This window comes from Pelodiscus sinensis, chromosome 1 (genome assembly GCF_052426305.1).
Source record: "Pelodiscus sinensis isolate ZL-2025 chromosome 1, ASM5242630v1, whole genome shotgun sequence".
Lineage (NCBI taxonomy): Eukaryota > Metazoa > Chordata > Testudines > Trionychidae > Pelodiscus > Pelodiscus sinensis.
Genome location: NC_143052.1, coordinates 301,287,029 through 301,309,226, shown reverse-complemented (window position 1 = coordinate 301,309,226; position 22,198 = coordinate 301,287,029). Strand labels below are relative to the sequence as shown.

The window sequence follows — 22,198 nt, the reverse complement described above, 5'->3', positions numbered from 1 at the left end:
CTGTGGCAGAAATAGAGTTTTGAATTCCAATTAACCTAAGGTGGATATAGGCACAAGCAATAAATTCTGTCTTGAAATATTTCAGAATATCCATGCTAAGTGTGTTGATTTAGCTGTATAGTTTGGTTATTCTCCTTAGTTTTTCTTTGTCAGGTTTTAAATAGTTGAGGTAGCCTGCAGGTGAAAAGTGTCCCATTAATCTTTTTGATCCTCTAGCACTTGAGTATAAGAATAGCTGATCAATTACAGCAATTGTCTCCCTAAAGGAGCTTTTCACTTCTACATCTTATTTCATTAGTTAACTGCCTACTCCTAGAACTGATAGAATGGAATACTAGTGGATTCTTACAGCTTGTTCTGTTTTACAGTACAATAAAGATGGGGTTGTTAGCAAAGTGGGCACAAAAGAGTATTTATCCACTACCTGCAATAAATATATATGCTACTGTGTAGGAGTACTTTTGTCTCTAACCACTGTTTGTTGAAACACACTTAAAAACAAATCCGTTAGTTTTTCAACTTTCTGTTTATTAGCTAGTGCTAGAAAATACCTTTTTATGTATTTGATATTTTTATTCAACATCCTAGGAAGCATGTGTTTATAACCCAATCCATTACAATTGATGTATACCCTATTTAATTTTAAAATTTGAAAGTACCATACTTTAAAATAACAAAATAAATGTACTCCAATGCCTGTTGTATTTCAGATGGACTGACCCACTATTTAAAATGTATCTTTTATATGCAGAGATGTGAAACTGATTTTCTCCTAAAGGAAAGCCACAATTCAGAGGCTGCAAATAAATATGAACACATTATATTGTAATAATTATTCAAAGTATAAAGTTCTGTATATATAACTATGCTCATGTTGCTTTAATTTATAAATGATAGATCTAAGAATTACAGATGACCAAATTCATTCATCATTCTAAGTGTTGATTTTATTTACTGACAGTATAACTAAGAGACTGTATTTCTCGTTTTCATCTTTAGCTCATATTTTTGGGGAAACAAAATAATATTTAATTACAGTAAGACATTTTAGTGGAAGCCTGTAGTTGTTAGTATTATTTCAGAAGCACATTGAATAAATGACAGCTGTTATGGCGATTTATATTTTCCTTTATTAAACCTTTTATATTTTCAACTATGTAAAGGGGAAGTTTCCAAAAGAAAATTTAACTAGCTACTAAAGAAGAATTTGATTCTTCAAAGACTACAGTATATGACTGAAGTTATTCATATTGATAAGTCTATGTAGGTCAGGCCTCAAAGATTTTTGTGGTATAATCGCAATGTACTTCTATATGAAGTTTTCTTGGGTAAGATTGCCTTCTCCTAGTCATTTAGCTGCATTAACCCTCAAAAGACTTATTTGAAATATAAAATATGACTACATAAAAAAATCTGAGCTGCATATGATAATGATGATTCCAAACAATTCTGTGTTGCTTTCTGTACACTTATATTTTTCTGAAGCAAAAGTTTTTAAAGGTGTTTGAAGTCCAAACATATTTCAGTAAATTTAAATGATTGAAAATACATGTTACATTGGTTTAAAAAAAACAAATTTAAGTTTATAGAACGTATAAAACCAGAGTTATGACAGCTTAATATAAGCAATCTTTTTAATTCACATTTGATTGTTTATTACAGGCCTTGTTTGTATGAAGTCAAGTACTTCTGTTGTTGAACTTGTTATGCTGCTTTGTTCACAGGTAAGAATTTTTTTCTTTAATTGCATTAGTTTCATCACACTGACATACTTCTAAATTTTGAGAATTGATTATTGCTTATGTTTTCTTTTTTCTACTTGAATATGATATAAACACAAATGTTATTTCTCACACCTTTCTGTAAAGGGTAATTTCTTGGTAAATGCTGTTAAGCAACCTTCTTATGGACATGCAAAGTAATGTATGCAATTGCTTGTAAAAGATATGTGCATATATATTATGCATTTTATTCTGTTATGCAGAATTTTTTGTTATAATTTCACATTAAATGTTGAGCTTCCGGAATTAGTTATGAAATGAAATGAAAACTTTATTATGTGGTGACATTAACTTTCACCTTTAGGATACATTACATAAGTTATTGCACATTTGATATAAGCTTTCAGTCAGTATTTTAAAAGCTGGGTAAAATAGTCAGCTGTTTGGATTTTTTTTATATTTTCCATTATCCGGTATCATACATGCAAATTATTGAACATAATTGAGTTTTTCTGTGATAAATCTAAAAAGATTAAAATTTTGTTAATAAAAATCATGAACAATATTTTGAAACTGAAATATTCTGGTGCTTTTGACAAGTCACCTCTAAATTGTAATTTAATATATGTTACTAGTTGAATTTCACACATACCTGTCATCTTGTAAAATATAGTTGTACTAAAGAATCAATAAATATTATTTGGTTTTCTACCTCAAATACGTATGATCCTGAATAGATACCCAGTCCCACACAGCTTCTAATTTTTCTCCAAAGATTCATATTATTTAACAGATTCACACACATGCCTAAAAAGCACACAGAGTAGTGTGTAAAATGAGGTTCTGTGCTCTCTCTATCTATCTCTATCTATCTATACACACAGAGCACTGTTACTAAGCATATACTTGCTCTTAGTTTATAACATAGAATCCACTGTGAACTTTGAAATATGCCCAAACAATGAGTTTCTAGTGGCAGCTTAAGTGAAGATTAGTCAAAAGTACAAAGAGCTGAGAATTAGTAATATTTACAACTGAATATAGCATCTTCTTTTTTTTCAACTTACCTGCTGTTTGCCAGTCCATAGGTTGCATTTCTTCCAGCCTTTACCCATAAGGAAATCATTAGATCCTGTTTTTCTTTTAGCCAAGATGGATATTGGTTAGGGAGAAGTTAAAGAAAAATACATCACTGGCAGGAATCCTCAGTGGGGTTTGAACTTCAAACCTTCTCCTGCAGGGCACTTGAAAAATTTGTTACCTAATGGTTAAGTCCTGGGTTCAAGGGAAATTCCAAAAGATCCATTAAGGCCTTTGAGTTTCATGTCATGCTGCTTTTTTTTAAACAGCTTTTGAAGCTTTTTACTTGAGGGAAGGAATAACTTACAATGCCTTCTCCTTGGTCTTTGGTTTTACTGCAATTCACAGGAATAAAGTGGAATGTAGCATTAGGGTCTAGTGTCTTTGATGGCCTCATCATCTAATCATAGGTTTAACATTACTCATTTGCTGGCTCCAGGAATTCCTGCCATTAAGGGCCCTAGAGATGAAACTTTGCCTCAAATATTGATTGAAAGGAAGAATGAGAAATTTAAGCTCTTTCTACAATGCTTTTTCTTTAGACATCTCAGTGAAGCTGTGTAACAAATGTAGCTAAATCAATTTGATATTTGTATGAATTTTAGAATAGTTATTTAGTGATTCAAAACATATAACAGTCCAGTTTTTAAGGAAATTATTAGATCCTATGCACAGATTTTTAAAAAGCCTTGCCTTCTAGCAGAATGGCAAGTTTCCCAATGGCAAAATTACAATTGCCTTGTAATATTGCTTTCTAATGGAATGGCATGAAATGTTCCTATAGGAACTGATCATCATAGGGTTTGAATGTAGTGGGGTAACTCTCCTCCCCACTTCTTTATCATTGTAGAGTATATTACTTCTACAAAGAATCTAACGAGCATGATCCCAGGAAGTTGTATGACATCAGGTAGTAATACCAAAGCACCAGGCTTGTAATCCCAATATTTTAAAAAATAAACTAATTTTATAGATTTGCTTTTCTGTTTAATTTTGAAATTAGTTATCAGGGCATGCAAAATAAATATGAAAGAATATTAATAAGAATGGAATAGTTGAAAATACTGGCTAAGAGGAAAGAGACGTTGAGAAATTGCATGTAGGGAGATAGCGTGGTTCTCTGTGTGTACCACAGAACTGGGAGTCAGGAGATTTGGGTTCCATTCTCAATACTGCCACTGATTTATATATAAAATGAAAATAATTATACCTACCATTCCCCATAAGATGACCTGAGAAATACGGATTGAAAGCACTACATGTTTTGTGTGCTTTTTAAAAATGTGTGTCAAACTAAGGTTGTGTTTTTTTATAACCTAGGCAAATCTCTATTTAAAATGAGTGTTCAAAATGTATTACATTCTCCAGATTACTTATAAAAAGTTTGCTATGTATATCTTTGTCTTTCAAAAGACAGATGATGATCTAGAAACCTTTGAAAAGTAAGATTTTGTTTGCATAGAACAAGGTAACTTTAGACATTGAAAAAGGAAAGGGAAATGCAAAGTTTGTTTTCCTTTCATTTGCTACAGCAAATTAGATGCTTTTATGCTCTTTATGTTAGAAATTCCATGTTAACGACTACAGATTAGCGAGGATGTCAGAATATTTTTTCTTATCTGAGCTCCTGAATAAACTTAACATTGCCAGTGGCTCAAGTCCAAGGTATGGTCTAAATTTACATGAAATATCACATTACAGATGTCTGAAGGTACATGTCATGGATAATTCATTTCATATGGGCAGCCTTTTAGACTCTGAAGGATATGCAATCAAGTCCGTTCCCCCCAAAGGAATTTTGAGTCTCTGTGAAAAATACATTTTAAACTTTAAGGAACTTCTATAGGTATAGTGCATCATTTGGTTTTAAGAATTGATTTCTCTGTATTTTCAGTGTGTATGTCTCTATTTTTCCTCATAGTTAGCTGTAATAATACTCAGTTCATTAAACTAAAATAATTTTAGACGTCTCTTCTTTTTATATTTTCATAGAACAAAAATGGTTCTTCAAGTACTTAAAATATTTTTTTCTGGAAAATTGATATGTAATGACTTGCATGTTGAATAAAACAGGCTTCTTCATGCTGGGTGCAGTATATTTTCCCATAAAAATGATGAAGATGTGTTATATTTGACAAGATCTGTGCTTGATTATAGTCTTTGTTCCCCATAGCCTAGTTCTATGTGTCACAGCTGTGATGCTGCCTTGAGTGGCAGATTTCTCAAACCATGCATTTTTTTTAAAAAGTGCTTCACGTTAGTTTTTTTATTGTATTTTCTTCTTTGATATGTAGCAGATTTAGATTTTAATAATTTTTCAATCTTTTTTTAAATGCTACAATAGCTTCTAATTATTTCCAGATTTCTTTTAAAGTTTTCCCTCTTCAGAGGTACAGCTTCTGAAGAAATTGAGTGATTTTATCCCATAGGATTCTTCAAGTTTTTATAATAAAGCCTTATGAGATATCTATTACATTTTTCTGTACCTTATCTGTCAACAAGAGAGCTTTATTTTCTTAAATACTAAAGACATTCTTTTCTATTTAAAATACATTACTTGTTCACCTGTTTGAAACTATAAATTACAATACAAAATTGCTATTTTTTTACAATAAATCAGTGTAACAAATTGAATTCTAAATAACTAACAGACTTCAGTATTTGACAGTTTTGAAGTTGTTTCATTTATTCTCCTGATTAACTAAAAGGGATGTTTCCCACTGTGCTTTATGTTTAATCAAAATGATAACCCAAGGGTCTGCAAAGGAAGCATTTTAGGAGGGACTAGAGAGTTGCAAGGAAAAGATCTGTTCCTGATTCCCTTCCTTAAGGAAAGATTTGGATTTTAGACATTACACATTGCATACAAGATCTCCCAAGGGATACCATTTGGGGAATTGAGGGGACTTTCACACATAATGAGCAAAAATGATTTACTTTTCATTAACAAATGAAACTTCTTATGAGATTTGCACAGAGATGAAGATTTTTTCAATATTTCAGTCTTGCAATTCAGATGTAAATAGGTTTTGAATATAGTTTCTTTGAGAAGTTGTGGTACTGAATGGTTTACATAAATGAAATTGTCAGATAATGTTGATAGCCTTAAAGAATTATAGCATTAGTAAACAAATTGTCATAGATTTGAGTGAATGCACAGTAAAGCAGATCTGAGCTTTGAAGTTGATTATTGTATAAAAATCAAGATAATATTGGGCAATGTATGGAAAGTGTATTGAGGAATGTATAGTTCCTCTCTGTATTAAGAATGATTAAGGGCTTTGGCTATTCACAAAAGTTGAATTGGTTTTATTTAGGTATCAGTTAAATTAATTTTGTTAAATGGTATGAATCCTTGTGTGGGTACTCTTATTTCAGTTTGAGAGTGGTTTATTTTGGTTTAGCTTAGTCAATTAGGAACAGATTTAGAATAAATCTAGGTAAGCCACTCTTAAAGCAAAATTACAGTGCCCACACAGGTGTTTGCATTCTATGTCAATTTAAAAACAGATTTAAATTGGTGCAACTTTCTCTGAGACAAACCCTAATAAGAGTAAAAGATGTAAAACTCCAGACCTTAAACATTTAAGCACGTGATTAATTACAACACATGACAATTCTGCAAACATTTAGACATGTGCTTCACTTTAAATGCGAGTAATCCCATTGACTTCAAATCAAGCACATGCTTAAGTGTTTGCAGGATTAGATTTAAATGTGTATAATTTGACCATAACATGAAAATCATTTACAAATATTTGAAGCATGTAAACATCAAGGAAGGGAAAGCAATTTGTTTGGCATTCTACAAGGAGAAATAATTGAGGTTAATGATTTGTAATTAACAATCTAGTAATTTAGGCTGCTGTATATCAGGTCAATTCTCCTTATAGTAAGATTTGTTAAATTGTAGTATTCTTCAAAAATAATCAGCCAATTTTTATTATTTATGTGTTTATTCTATGATCTGTACAAAGCTGTGCTGGCCGTTTTCTCTTTTTGCTCTTTGAGGCGTTTTAAATATTCAGTTGAACACGTAGAATATGCCAGGCAGTTACAGACCTAATTTTCAATATGGCTCTTGATCAGTGATGGAATCTTTGTTGTTTCCAAAGATCAAGATATAGCTGCGCATCATGAATTATTTGGTAATCTTCAGTTACCATAAACAATCTGAATGATTACCACACAACCCTTCCAATCATAGCCAGACCTGATGTAGGACTTGGTTTTCCAAGGGGTACCTTAGGAATGGTTCCCACATTACAAAGCCTTTTTACCTAATGAACTGTAACACCAAGGAAGAAGAGTGCAAAATCGAAACTCAGTTTTTTTCCCCATGGGGTAACAAGATCCTGGAAGGGGTGTGTTAGAGGGGACAATCACTACAGTGAACCAGAACTGGCAGGGACTGAAGCTGGAACCCACTCTGCAATATTAAGCTTGGCGTGAATAAAATAGTGAAGGACTCACCCCCAAAGCCAGACTACTTTAGCAGAGAGCTATGGGTCTAAAAATGTTTGACATAGGAGCTCATTTTGTTTATTTTAAATGGAAGTGTTAGCCTTCACCTGAACCTGGCCCTTACTACTGCAAATGATACGTGGCAGAGAGATTACACTTGGAGTGGAGTGTGGAAGATAACCAATGTAGGAAGTCTTTGAGACAATTTCTCTCACCTACATGCCCTGAGAGGGTGTGGCTCAAATCCTGTGAAGTTCCCCATGGGAAAAATGCTGGACTCTTCTCATTTAAGTCGGGTAGTTAGCAGGTTTACAGGAGCAGAGGGGAGATAGATGGTAGTATTCAGTCTTCAGGTTCTGGATCAGCCCTAGAGTGGATGACAGTCTGTAAAGCAAGAGGCTGGTTTATGAAACCAGAAAGACTTGGAGGAAAAGAGAAGTGGAAGAACCTTTTTTGGGACCTCATTTGAAAGTAAGTAGAAGGAAAGGAGTGTATGGGCCAGATTCAAATAATGTGTAGGTCATGCATTTAAAATAAATACACGAACCACTGTTGAAAACTTGTCCACTCTCAGGAATCTCAACATGTATATCTCTTGGTCACTTTTAGAGGTGTTTATTTCCTACTTGCCAAAGCTCTGGAATCCTTGGGGATAGGAACCCTGTATACTTTTTATTTGAAAAAGCACTATGAAGACCTATTTGCATAGGACACTGAAGTTCACAAAACCCGAACAGTGTTGTGGGGAGGGGATGGTTGACTCCAAAATCACAGTAACTGTCTGGCTTACTGAGGCCCAGAATGGTTGTTTACAAAATAGTTCCTACCTGTTTAAACCTCTGTCATGAATCCAGTTAAAATCCAAGTAGGAAGAGGCTTTTCTTAACCTAACTGCTGCAGTTCAGCAAAGGCCTCACTAACAGGTGCTGCCTGGCTACACCGGAACCAGGTTGCTACAAGATCAAAGTCAGCTCCACCCACTTCAGCCTCTGCACAGTTCTGATCAGGGCCATTCCTATGTGTACGCAGAATATGTGGCTGTGCAGTGTACCCAAAAATGTGGGGCATCACCTGGACAACAAGTAAGGAAGGGCCAACTGCCACCATCCTAATGGTGCCCCAAATTGGGTGACATGAGCATGCAAATATTGGAAGGGCACAGTTACCTGATGGATGCTGTCACCAGTTCCTCCTGGTCAAAAGCCACATGAGCTGGGCTCTCTAGTTGCTGGAGGCTAGAGCAGCTCTGGCTCCCAGTGAGTAGCAGAGCCCAGTGGCAGTCTCTGCAGCAGCCAGGCATTTAGTCCTCTTACTGATAAATTCAGTGAGAGTACAGGGAACACAGTTGGGGGCAGGAACAAGTCACATGGGGGGCACATATTGGAGGGGTGCATAAGGCCCCATAAAGTCTAAGGACAGTCTATATAGAATGGTCTGCACTGTCCCTTTCTCTGATGTGCCCTCAGTGATCAACACACTCTCATCTTTAGTCTCTCATTTATACCTGGGTCTTCGTAAAGATCCTGGTTGTTCCAAAGGACCAGGGGATATACCTTTATGCCTGTTTCATTGACATTCTGATCTGGGTGTACTCGGTGCCCTTGCTGGACCAGTCCTGCAAGAGAAAACTACAGTACCTTCCACCCCTTAACTTCCCAGTCTGTCAATATATTTCTCACTGACTGCCCTATCAGATATTTTATTTGTAAATGGTATTAGATACCAGAGTGGAAAAGGCTCCCTACTGGATATAACCTGGAAAGACCTTACTGGTAGGAAACAGTGATGTGGTATATCCTGGAGAATGGAAAGAGCTAGCTGGTTCCAAGGGGACAGAATGTGTGGAGATTAATCTACCAGCTCTCACCCTCAGTCTCACAAATGTTTTCTGCTCCATTCTGAATATTCTGATTTAGAAAGGTTAATATGATTTATTTCAGCCATGTGTATCAGATAAAATTTTGCAACTGCCAAGCTGCAATAATCATTCTATAGTGGAAATTAAGGTTAATAAACTAACGTTTAAATTTGTCAATTTCTGCAGAATATAATTGCAGACTCAATGAGAAATGGCTCTATATGCTTCAAAGGGAGACAGAAAAAGGTGTGAACATGAGTTTCTTAGCAAGTCAAAAAGATAGAAGGCTGTGGCCTTGTCTCCACAATCTGTAGTGCCCATCACAAAGGTATCTTTGTACCATCTATGAAAAGCCTCATTTGAAGCAGATCTATATGAATCTCATTTTCCAAAAGTTCCTATCCCTCTTTCATTGCTGTGATTTACCCAGCTGGTTGCCTTCCAGGAGGATGTTACCAGTCATTCTGGAGCTCATATGTTAGGAGAATAGGAAAGTACAAAGAGGTGTCTTTGATAAGTCCTAAAATTAGCTCAAAATTTACATGGGGAACTAGCCCATATGTAATGTTGTATCTCTTCTATTCTCACTTAGCAGCAGCCAGCTACAGAGCCAGTGTTCAGGACCGCTTTTTTAAAATCTTTTGTGTACCCTAAAAAGCAGGAATGAGTGCGTTTGAAGCTGGGGGGAGGGGAGACAGGATGTAGAAGGATAAAAGTAATGGGATAGAGATGGAGTCCTTAGATCCCAGTCCTCACTCTGATCAGTATTGGCAAGTTTATTTAGGCTTCATTCCCTTTCCAGAGCTGTTCTTTTTACCTTAGGGATAATTTAAATTCTGTAATTTAAATGAAATTTTCTCTGAGCCTTTCCTTTGATGATAGTTTAGATCATGACTTTGGAGATATGACGTGACCACCCCATTAGTAAGACATCTTGCAACATGAAATTCAAATCAAGGATGATCCTAGAGTAAGCCATATGGATTTCATGGAGACTGGAGAAGATTTTGTAAAACCCAGAAAATCTGCTCCCAAGAAAAGGAGGGTCAAAGCTATAGACTTGACCTGATCGACTTATTTTTCTAGGCATATTCAAGGAACAGAAACAAAAGGACCATTATAATTGAATTGTTTCTCGGAAAAGAAATTATGATTAAGGTACTGTAATTGAGGAATTAACTAGGTTATTAAAATTTTAGAGTGCAATATTCAATTAAGATTCAATGTTGCAATAAAAAAGGAGGAAATAAAATATTCAGACCAATTAAGTTACCAGGGAGACAGAAAAGAGAGGACTACACTAAAGATAATTTTAATTGAGATTACAATCCTCTTTTACAGTGAAATGAGAATTGTAGGATGGTTGTTAGACTTCCTAAAGTCTAATTATTCACTTGCTAGAGTCTGCTGAGAATAATATAGACATTGGAGGACTTTAAGGATCTCTAATCTTTATAATCAGAGCATTTTTGTTGTAGAATCTTGTTGTTGAAAATATTACCTTTTACTTTTCATTACTTTAACAAAATTTAACCAACTTGTCCCTGAGCATCCACATGTAATATCAAAAACCAAGATATTGTCAAATATTAACTTGGAAAATAATATAGTGGTGATTCTCCAGGACTTTTCACTTTGTGCAGTCACCTGTGCCAAGTGGGTGTAAAATGCTACCAAATTTGAAATGATTTGCACAGGTATGATTCACTATTCAGGTGGCACAGGGGCAAAATAATTGCAATCGAAGATGGAGGACCACCCCTTTGATAGAAAACAGCTATTTGTCACTAAGACAGATGAGTTCCTACACTCAATGAAGGACTCTCGCACCACACTCCGCACTCTGGGGATGTACAGCCCACCTAATAAGAAACACAAGTATACCCCCTACCAAAGGCCAAAGACCATATGACAACAGGCCTAAGCAACTCCCTAATAGGAGGAGGGCTCAGCAAAATCAGTGCTCCACCGCTCATTTGACCTCACACAAACAACAAATTTGAAGTTTTGGTCTGGTGTCTGAGTGATCACCCCAGAGCTCCAGTGCATTCCAATGCCACTTTCCATCACCATCTGAGACCCTTCTACCAACAGTGGGCCCAAATCACTACAGACAAATGCATCCTAGAAATTATCAATTCAGGTTACACAATCCCCTTCACATCCATGCCTCCTACCCAACCCGCGACCCTGTTCCTCTTCGGGGACCCATCTTATGAGCCCCTATTATGAGCAGAGGTACAAACGTTACTCACCCTAGGGGCACAAAACCTGTTCCCACAGAATACCAAGGAAGAGGGTTCTACTCCAACTGTTTCCTAAGAGTCAAAAAACCAGGAAGATGGAGATCAATCCTGGATCTCAGGAAACTGAGCAAGTTCATGCTCAACACAAAATTCAGGATGGTGACCCTGGCAACTGTCATACCTGCACTGGACTAAGGATACTGGTTCTCAGCCCTCGACCTTCAAGATGCATATTTTCATGTAACCATCCACCCGGCCCACAGGAGATTTCTCAGATTGTCGTAGGTCAAGACCATTACCAATACAAGGTCCTCCCCTTTGGTCTTTCTATGGTCCCTTGAGTGTTTTCAAATACTCTAGTTGTAGTCACAGTCTTCCTCGGAAGACAGAAAGTCGTCATCTTCCCTTACCTCGATGATTGTCTTATCAAGGGCTCTACTCATCAACAAACTGTAATGATGACAACTGCTACCAGTGAATGTTTTTCCTGTCTTGGCCTGCTTATCAATATACAAAAGTCCACCATACAGCCCACACACAAAATTTATGGGGGCACTCCTAGACTTGGCGACAGCAAGAGCCTACCACAAAGATTCAAGGCAATCTGCGACCTCATTCTGGGAGTCAAGCAGACTCCTTTTTCCATGGTCCGGATATGCCTCCAATTATTGGTGCATGTGGCAGCCACAACCTTTGTGGTCCTATTCACAAGACTACGCATGCGCTGCCTACAGCATTGGCTCGCAGTCTCCTACATCCCAACCCGACACAGCCTCATGAAGCACCTCATTCTTCCTCCACCAGTACTGCAGTCTCTCAACTGGTGGACCTCTCCAACCAACATACTTGTCGGCATACCCTTCCACCACCCAGATATCTTAGTAATTATTATGATGGACGCATCACTTATGGGCTGGGGTGCCCATTGTGGCGCAAGGTCAATACAGGGCACTTGGTCCCAGCGGGAAAAACACTTCCATATCAACATTCTAGAGTTCAGGATCATTCGCAATGCATGTACCCATTTCCTTCCCCTGGTAAAGGGCAGAACCATTCGTGTCCTCACGAACAACACACCCTCTGTTCTACATCAACCAACAGGAGTGCCCAATCACACTCACTATGTGCAGAAGCAATCAGATTTTGGAACTGGTGTATCAGGAACCACATAACTCCAACCGACACACATATGCCGGGGCAGCAGATCATGAAGGCCAACAAACTGAGCAGACACTTCTCAGACCAATACGAGTCAGAGCTCAATACCAATATTCTTCTCTCTGTTTTTCGCAAATGGGGTTTCCCAACTATAGACCTATCTACAACACCACTCAACAGTAAATGCCACAAATTCTGCTCCCGTGCAGGACTGGGCAAGAGATCTGAGGGGGATGCCTTCATCATTTGCTGGATGGCTCCCCTACTCTTTCCACCAATTCCTCTTCTTGCCAGGCCGATCAACAAGATCTGATCCAACCAGGCCACCATAATTTTAATGGCCCCCGCGTAGCCAAGACAACTCTGGTTCCCTTACCTACACTACCTATCGATAGATCAACCCATTCCTCTCCCTGCGGTACCGAACCTCTTTACCCAGCACCATGGCAGGACATGCCATCTGAAAGTCAAAACTCTGAAATTCACAGCATGGCTCTCCATGGTTCCAGAATGAAGAAGTTACCTGTTCGGACAGAGTCTAACAGATCCCACTGAACAGTCGATGGCCCTCCACGAGGAGAACCTACCAAAACAAATGGCCACGCTTTCAACAGTGGTACACGACATGCAGTTTATATCCCAATACTGCCCCTATACCTACTGTGCTGGAGTATCTCATGGACCTCAGCAACACAGGTCTCTCCATCAGCTTTATCCCGGTACATCTGGAGGTGGCCATGGCATTCCACAAACCTGTGGATGACTTCTCTCTTTGTGCATCCCATGGTGAAGCGATTTCTCACAGGCCTGCAGAAAACACACCCAAACCTGCGCTCCCCAGAACCTGCCACTGTGGGGCTTGAACTCAGTTCTTGACACGCTCACCTGGCCACTCATTGAGCCACTAGCCACTACATCACCACAATACCTATCCATGAAGGTAGCCTTCTTAGTGGCAATAGCATCAGCAAGATGGGTAGGCGAAATTGCAGCCCCTCATGGCAAACCCACCTTTCACTACCTTTACCAGGGATAAAGTGATACTCAGGTCTCACCCAAAGTTCCTCCCTAAGGTTATATCCAACTTCCACTTAAATGAACCCATTTACTTACCCGCTTATTTTCCTAAACCTCATACCTCCTCCAAGGAGGCCATATTGCACACGTTAGATGCAAAATGAGCGATTGTGTTCTACCTGGATACCAGGGGAACCAGAAGATCAGATAGACTCTTTGTAGCATGGTCTGGACCACATACAGGAACAGCTGTCTCAGCACAGCATCTATTCAAATGGATTGCCAGCTGCATACATACAGCTTATGAACTTCGTGGCAGGCAGCCATCAGATTATAAGGGCTCACTCCACGTGTACGATGGCCACAACAATGGCCTAACCAACATACCATTAGTGGACATTTGTAGAGTAGCCACATGGTCCTCCCATCACACTTTTGCACAGCATTACACCCTGCAGAAGGGACCAATACCCTCCACATGTGTGGCAGATGCGGTCCTCCTTTCCTCTACATAAATGACTCCAGTGCCCACCACCATCTGGTGGATACTGCTACTGAGTCACCTGAGTGACGCACCCATAGGGACACCACTTGAAGAAGTAGTAGTTACTCACCTAGTGCAGTAATGATGGTTCTTCGAGATGTGTGTCCCTGGGAGTGCTCCACTACCTTACTGTCCTCCCTTCTGCTTGGAGTCTTAGGGGACTTCAGGTGGAAAAGGAACAGATGGGTCTCACGCCACGCGTGCACGCAACAAATGGCAGGGGCACGAGATGCTGGGTGTGCAGTGCAAGTGCCACTGCTCACCAAAAATCTCTGATTGGTGGCACGAGGACACACCAAGTCCTGAGTGGAGCATCCACAGGGACACGCATCTCAAAGAACCATCGTTACTGCACAGAGTGAGTAACTTCTTTCCTATCAGATGAGAGTAGGTAGGCCAGTCCGATCTGACTTCTTCAAAGCATCTCAACTGTTCCCAGCTCTTTGCTTGCCCCAAATACATAGAAAATTGTTTGTCCTGTATATTTAAGCATTTTGGAACTGGAGAGTGACTACATTCCATTTCTAATGTGACACTGATTGTTTGCAGCTGAAGAGACTATTTGGAATATTTGTTCATGTTAATAGAATTTGATTTATTAATGGTCATTTAAATTATCTTTAATAGTTATTTTCCATTCTTTCTTAGCAAAAGGAGTTAAAGCTTTGTAGTTCTTCAAGTTTAGGCATTATATGCAGAATTAGATGCATTAAGACGTTCTTGCATCCCAGTGTCTTGTTCCCACTGCATACCTTGGAGTGGGCAAGCAGGAGCAGAAACATGAAGAGGGCTCAAATGGGGTACCACTTGGATTTGTTCTGGGTCCAGTGGTGTTTAACTTCTTTATTAATGACCTGGGTATAAGATTAGCAATTATACTAATCTAATTTGCAGATGAGACATAGGTGGGTGGATGCAGACACTTTGGAAGATAGAGCTAGAATTCAGAGGGGTCTTGATAAAGTGGAGAACTGGACTCCTGGCTGCAAAATGAAATTCAGCATAGACAAATCTACAGTGGTAGTAAAACCAAATGCATAGATACATGAGTCTTCAATGTTGTGCTGTTGAAAACATTCAAATGCAATTTTGGGTTGCATTAATAGAGTCACGGAAGTGACAGTATTGCTCTACTCATTGCTGGTTAGGCCTCAGCGATACTATTGCATCCAGTTTTGGTCACCATTGTATAGAAAAGATGTAGGGAAACTGGAAAGGATCCAGAGGTGAGCCATAGCGATGATCAAAGAGATGAAATGCAAGTCATATGAGCAAAGCAGAAGGAACTGGATATATTTAGTTTGGAAATGAAGAAGTTAAGGGGGGAACATTATAGTGGTCTTCAAATACTTGAAAGACTGCTATATAAATGTAGATGAATCGTTTTTTTCCCACAGAGGGCAGAGCAAGGGGTCAATGGGTTCAAATCTCAAGATAGCAGATTTAAGTGGCATCTCAAGATAGACTTCCTTAACTGTCATGGAAGCTGCTTTGCTGTCTTGGGTAGTTTAGACACAACAAACCCTGCATCTGGATGGGGTTAGACTAGGTGACTACTGTGGTCCCTTCTAACCTTATGGTTCTATGATTATATGACCTTTGATCTTTGAACTAAGAGTTCTTTGGACATTCCCTCCCCCCCCCCCCCCCCAAATAGTTAGACATAAAGAATTATGCTTCTTCTGGAACACAGTGTGGTCGAGTTGGTAAGATTTGTTATATTAAAGACCTATGTGAGTATCATTTGTACCAGAAGTGACATTGTGCAACTTCTGTTACTTTATTTGTGACAATAAGTGGATGAAATTTGCCTACTTCCTAAGGCTGAGATGTGAGGTCTTGGCCAGTAAAGAAGACTGAATTAACACCACATATAGAAATGCTGGAACTAAGGGGTTTATCTGTACAAACATTTAGTTTGAAGAGAGCTTGGGTGCACACTAGCCTGCTGCACACTGTGTTTGGGTGGACTTTGCTGCCACATGCACGTTTTCCATGAAGAAAGGGTTTCAAACTTTGGGTCACAGCTTGTAAGGGTAAGCCAGTAGCTGGCCACAAGATGTATTGCTTACTTGCGTGTCTGCAGGCATGGCCACTCCCAGTGTCCACATTACACAATTCCCAGCCAGCGGGTGCTGTGGGAAGTGCTAGCCCAGCCTTCACCCCTTCACTCGGCTCCCATTAGCCAGGAATAGTGGCCACTGGGAGCTGCAAGTGGCTATGCCTCTAGACACTCAAGCTACATCTACACTACACCCCTCTGTTGGCAGAGGGATGTAAATGAAGCACTTCGAAAGTGAGCTTCATTTGCATAATCATCTAATGGCGCTCTTTTGAAAAAGTGCTATTTTGAAATTGAAACTGCGGTCTAGACTGAGGTTTACAGGATCTTTTGGAAAAGTGCCCCGTTTTCAAAAGAACTGTCTCTAGACTGCAGTTTCAATTTCAAAGTATTGTAGAGTCCTGATTATCCGACTTAATTGGGACTGACAGGTGGTTGGATTACTGAAAATGTCGGATGATCGGGACTCTACTAGAGCTGGCGCTGCTTGGTCCCCATCCCTGCCTGGCCCTGGTCCCTTCCCTTCCTGCAGCTCCTGTGCGCGGGCCGGGAGAATGGCCCCTCTCGCTGCCCTGTCACTCTCCTGGCGCTGCTGAGGCTGCTCTTGCCGGCGCTGCTTTGTCCCCGGGTGCTGCAGGGAGGGGACAAAGCGGCACCGTCAGGAGCGGCATCAGCAGCTCCAGGGCGCGGGCTGGGTGAATGGCCTCGCTCGCTGCCCCGTCACTCTCTTGGAGCCACTGATGCCGCTCCTGCAGGCACCGCTTTGTCCCCGGGAGCTGCAGGGTCGGATAAAGCAGAATGTCGGATTACCGAAGGTCAGATAATCCAGACTCTACTGTAGCGCTTTTTCAAAAGAGCTCCATGATTATGCAAATGAAGCAAGGGATATTTAAATCCCGGCTTCATTTGCACTTTCGAAGTGCTTCATTTACATCCTTCTGCCAACAGAGGGATGTAGTCTAGACACACCCTCAGGTAAACAAAGCATCTCATAGCCAGCTACAGGCTTACCCTTTCAAGCCAAGACCCAAAGTTGGAAAACCCCTGCCCTACAGCATTTTAAACTATTCCCATTTCAAAGCAGGCTATATCATAGCACATGTGGGACTTTTTGTTGTATGCAAAACACTGTTTTGACAGTAGGATGAGCTGAGTTGACTAATTTAGAAATGCTTTTTCTCTTGCTCTCTTATCCAAGAGAGTTCATTTGTGTTCTTGATCAAGATTTATGGTATCCTTTTGAACCCATCCATTTGCCGGCATTAGAAACTTGCATGTCTCTAAATTGTTATATAATTTAGCATCGTATTTCAATTTATTGCTATATGATCTGTTCATCTATCACTGATAGAATTTTAGTTATTATGTTACAGAATTAAAAAGGTGCATTTCAAAAGACAAAGCATATGGTGGGCAGACAAGCCCATGCAAAATTTTGATCAGATAATCCTCAGACACTCATCAAGGTCAAATTAGGCTTCCTGTTAAAATCCCTTGCTGCTTTTTAAACATGGTATTTTTTCTCCTTTAGGAATGGCAGAATTCTATTCAGAAGAATGCAGGACTTGCGTTTATTGAGCTCATCAATGAAGGAAGGTAATTAATTTTAAAGCTTTTGGACAAGTAGTCATTTTACATTTCATTCCACTGGGTGATACTACGTTCTCACCAGCTGCTCCAGAAAGACTCGAGAAAAGGCCATTTTAATTAAGATAAACTTATTGTGCAAATACAATGCATAACGAATATTTAATATAACAAGGTACAAAATGTTAAACTCATATTAATTTACTGAAAACACCCTGTGTGCTATGTAAGGATTTGAGGTTTATTTGAGATTTGAGCCACTATCTTACTGAGTAGCAAGGTTGTTTTACACGGAGGATCTAGGGAGCCCAATCTGAAAACCATCTGCCACACCATCTGTTTTAGGAGTATAGTATTCATTATACAGATGCACTTCCTTATACTCATTTCATGAGAAATTATTTTTTTCTAGTCTACTTGGTGCTGTCTAAGACACTACATAAAACACATTGAACATCAAATATATGTAAGCTACCTGGTTTTGCTAGTTAGATACTTCATTAACACTGGAGTAATTTTAATATTACTTTAGTCTGTGTCTTATTTTATCTTTCATTCTTTGCCATCTTTTTCCAGTACTCCATACCAGTCATCTGGCCAATAGCAGTGCACTCTTTGGCTTAGCTGGCAGAAGATATTCCAAGACAGATGTAGCTATCACTTCTATTACCTGTATAACATCTATTGTCCAGAAACTAGAAGCCTTTCAAACCTAAATGTTTTTGGTGCTGATATGTGGTGCTGAGCAAAAAATGTTCATCATAATATATTTGTTGAAGACTTTTTGCCAGTTTTTTTTATAGTTTCATTTATTGGTAGTATGGAATTAACAAAATAGAAACAGCTTTCCTTGTTGAAATGTTGTCTTTATTGAAGGAGCATACATTTTTTTGGCGTAATTCTATGATAAAGTCATACGTGGATCAGTCATATATTCTTATCATATGGTGACTATGAAATACCAAAAATAATACAGCAAGTAGCTTTACAGAAACCAAGGTTACTATACGGTTTATTATTCTTTAATATTTATATTACAATGGTGTACAGTAAATGATCCAGGCAGGATCATTGCCCCATGTCTCTGCATGAGTTTGTAGAACATGTATCACAATGGGGCAGTGATCCTGCCTGAATCATTTACTGAGCACTATTGTAGCTTATCTATTACATAATAATAAGCTATACGATAAACTTGACTTGTAAAATCCTGTCCAAAGTTTGTACCTTGTCTCCCCTTGTTTTAAACATAATCACTTTAGCTGGAAAACGCTCACTTTTTTTTTGTTTACAACAATATCTGTTGATAAAGTTATGCTGCTGAACAAATTTCAAAACTAAATTTTTTTACATTCATATAAAATAACAGTGAAATATCGGTGGATGGTGTATATCCATCTAGCAGTAACCTTTGAAGCAAAAGGAACAGAATTCAAGAACTTGCTCTTTAGGTTTAATCAAATGAATGCCTAACCAAAATATCTGTAGATACATTTTACACATTTTTTCCAAGGGTATGTTTCAAGTATTTATTTATTTATTTATTTTTCTAGGACACTTGTTCTCCACAGTTAGTACATCAGTTTTAATTTACCCTTTTGGGTAGGAAGATAGCAATCCTTTAAGTGGAAATTGTTATAAATATTTATTCTACTTAATAGCTAAACTTGTGAATGTGATTCATCAATCATAGCTAGAGAATGCAATTGTGCAGTTGTCAACAATTAACAAGACATAAACAGTTGATGAATGTGCAACTGAATTAAAGTGTTCCCTAGGACAGCCTGAAATTATAAACTGAATCATTTAAAGGAATCTAACAAAGGATCTTTATAATTAAAACAATGCATGGTTAATGGGATGTAAAATTGCATATAATCACTATGCAATAATAACTGGATTTTAAATTATTAAAGTTCAAAATGAAGACTAAGAATAGTTTAAAAAGTCTGACTTAGAATTTGAATGATCTATTTAATCAACAGTTTCATCAAAATAAACCTTGCCTAACTCATCATTAAAAAATAAAAATACAAGAATTTGTATTTAAAAAAATTCATAATATTTTCATAATTCATTAAAAAAATAAAAATACATCATTTTATTAATTTAGTCTTACTCCTTCAGCTTTTAAAATATAGATGTTATTAAAAGGGTTCTTAAATTTTGATTTCCTGTTTCTTTGTTTTGCATCAATTAATTTGTGCACTGTTGTGATCTTTTTTTAATTAACTTGAAATATAATGAAACACAACTTTTCATTACAATATTACATTTTAACTCCTAAAGTAAAAGTAGATTGCTCACATTCCTATTGCTTGTGTTTTGATAAATAGCATCCTGTTCTTATATATAGTATTTTAGTATATTTGTATTTTTGCTTACACAAGATAGCATTCTTCTATACATGTCTGAATCTCTTCTTTTTCTGTAGTCATGATTTACATGACATTCTGGCACTGTTTTCCAGTTTTAGAACATGAGATTATTACCAAGATAGTCTACAGGTTGCACTCCCTAAAACCAGAATACTCTAGTCTGGAAACTGGACCATGGATGTCCCCAGATTAGAGGACCCCATTAGCCTAGTGGCAGGAAGGCAATCCAGGAGGAGCCGGGCTGAAGCGGCTGGATGGGGGCAGGGGTTGGGGCTGGAGCTGGCAGTAGCCCCCAGCAGACCCCAACAGCCTGTGGCACTGGGGCCAGTTCATGTCAGCCCTTGGCAGCGGAGGATCAGGCTGGCAACAGTCTGTGGAAGTGTGGGCTGGGACCGAAGCCCCAGACAGCCTGCAGAAATAGAGCCAGAGCTTGTGAGCTGCCATGAGGCAGAAGCCCAAGCTCTTGGCAGCCTATGGCAGCTAGACTGGGGCCATGGCTGGCAGTAACCCCCATGGGCTGTCACATGGCTGAGACTGGAGCCCAAGACCTTGGCAGCCCCTGGGGCCAGAGCCTGTGACTGCCCTTGGCAGCGTGGGCTGCTGGAGAAACCCAGCAGGCAGCCCGACAGGGGCTGGAGATAGCATCCCCCCTCCCACTTCATCTCCCCAACCCACAACTGGCAGAGTTGCTGGCTGGGGGCTGTGGCAGTGAACCTTCTCTAGTCTGGCAAATTCCCTGGTTGTGGAGTTACTTCCACTCCTGTTGAGATCAGAGCTGTTTGCACACTGGTAATGAGAAGAACTCAGCTGAGACACTGGCTCGAGAAGATGGCTAGGATAGGTAAGTTTAAAAAGATGATTCATACCTTGACTGAATCCTTTCCCGAGGATAAGAGTTGGGAGATATACAAGACATTGACTTGGCAGGGCATCAGATACAGGTGATCTTTGAGCCTGGTGACACACAGGTGAGAAGTGTTGGCTTTGGACAGTATGCACAGCCTGGTCCTGGAAAAAAAATTGATTTTTTTTTCTGTGATGCGAAAGGTATGAACTCAGGTTTCTTAAATGGTAGGTCAATTGCCTGGTGACAGTGAGTCTAGCTTGCCGTGTAACTGTCTCTAGTGAATGAATCACTTTAGACTAAATTTTACAAGCAAGCTGTGGATATATGTTGGTGATATATTTTCAGCCTAATGAGCCTATCATTCTGCCATTTCCCTGTGCTCAGAGTCCCTTTGTGATAAGATTTTTCAATGTTGAAAGTTCTTTTGATTTCTACTTGGAGCAGACTAACGTCCTTTAAAGGTTTACTAGACTCTCTTTATTTTCATTTGACATCTGCTCATTGGGCTCTATAGTTACAAAAATGATCATGTCTAACTAGCTATCTAATTGCATTTCTTACTACCACACTTGAAAAAACAGTTTGAGAGCTGGCAGTTTTTCAAAGAGAAATTATTACAAAAACCAGCGTAAACTATCCCACTGCATTAAAAAGATAGGAATGTGGTAAGAGACAACCCTGTCATAACCAGGAAATCTTGAATGATCTAAAAATCAAAAAGAGTCCTACAAAAAGTGGAAACTAAGTCAAATTACAAAGAATGGATATAAATAAGTAACACAAGTGTGTAGGTACAAAATTAGGCCACACATAAAATGAGATCACACTAGACAGAGATGTAAACAATAACAAAAAATATTTTACAACTACGTTAGAAGCAAGAGGAAGAACAAGGACAGGGTAGGACCATTACTCAGTAGAAGGGGCAAATATCAGAAAGTATGGAAGTGGCAGAGATGCTTTATGACTTTTGGTTTTTACAAAGAATGGTGGAGATTGGACATCTAGTATAGTGAATGCCAATGAAAATGAGGTTGGACCAGAGACTAAAATAGGAAGAGACCAAGTTAAAAGTTATATAGACAAATTAGATATCTTGAAGTCACCATGCCATGATGAACTGCATCCTAAAATGCTCAAGGAGCTGCCTCAGGATATAGCAGAACCACTAGCAATTATCATTAAAAAGTGAAATATTGGGGAGATTCCAGAAGACTAGAAAAGAGCAAGTGTAGT

The 22,198-nt window shown here is 38.7% G+C and overlaps 1 protein-coding gene across 16 annotated transcripts in view; it reads left to right on the top strand.

Moving 5' to 3' along the window:
* Positions 1–22,198, top strand: part of NBEA (neurobeachin) — a 748,862-nt gene that overhangs the window by 336,213 nt on the left and 390,451 nt on the right. For all 16 annotated transcript variants that reach the window (XM_075919178.2, XM_075919174.2, XM_075919172.2 and 13 more), the window contains 2 exons: positions 1,663–1,724; positions 17,682–17,746. In XM_075919178.2, the coding sequence (XP_075775293.2) occupies positions 1,663–1,724; positions 17,682–17,746 (127 nt within the window). The remainder of the gene's footprint in view (positions 1–1,662; positions 1,725–17,681; positions 17,747–22,198) is intronic.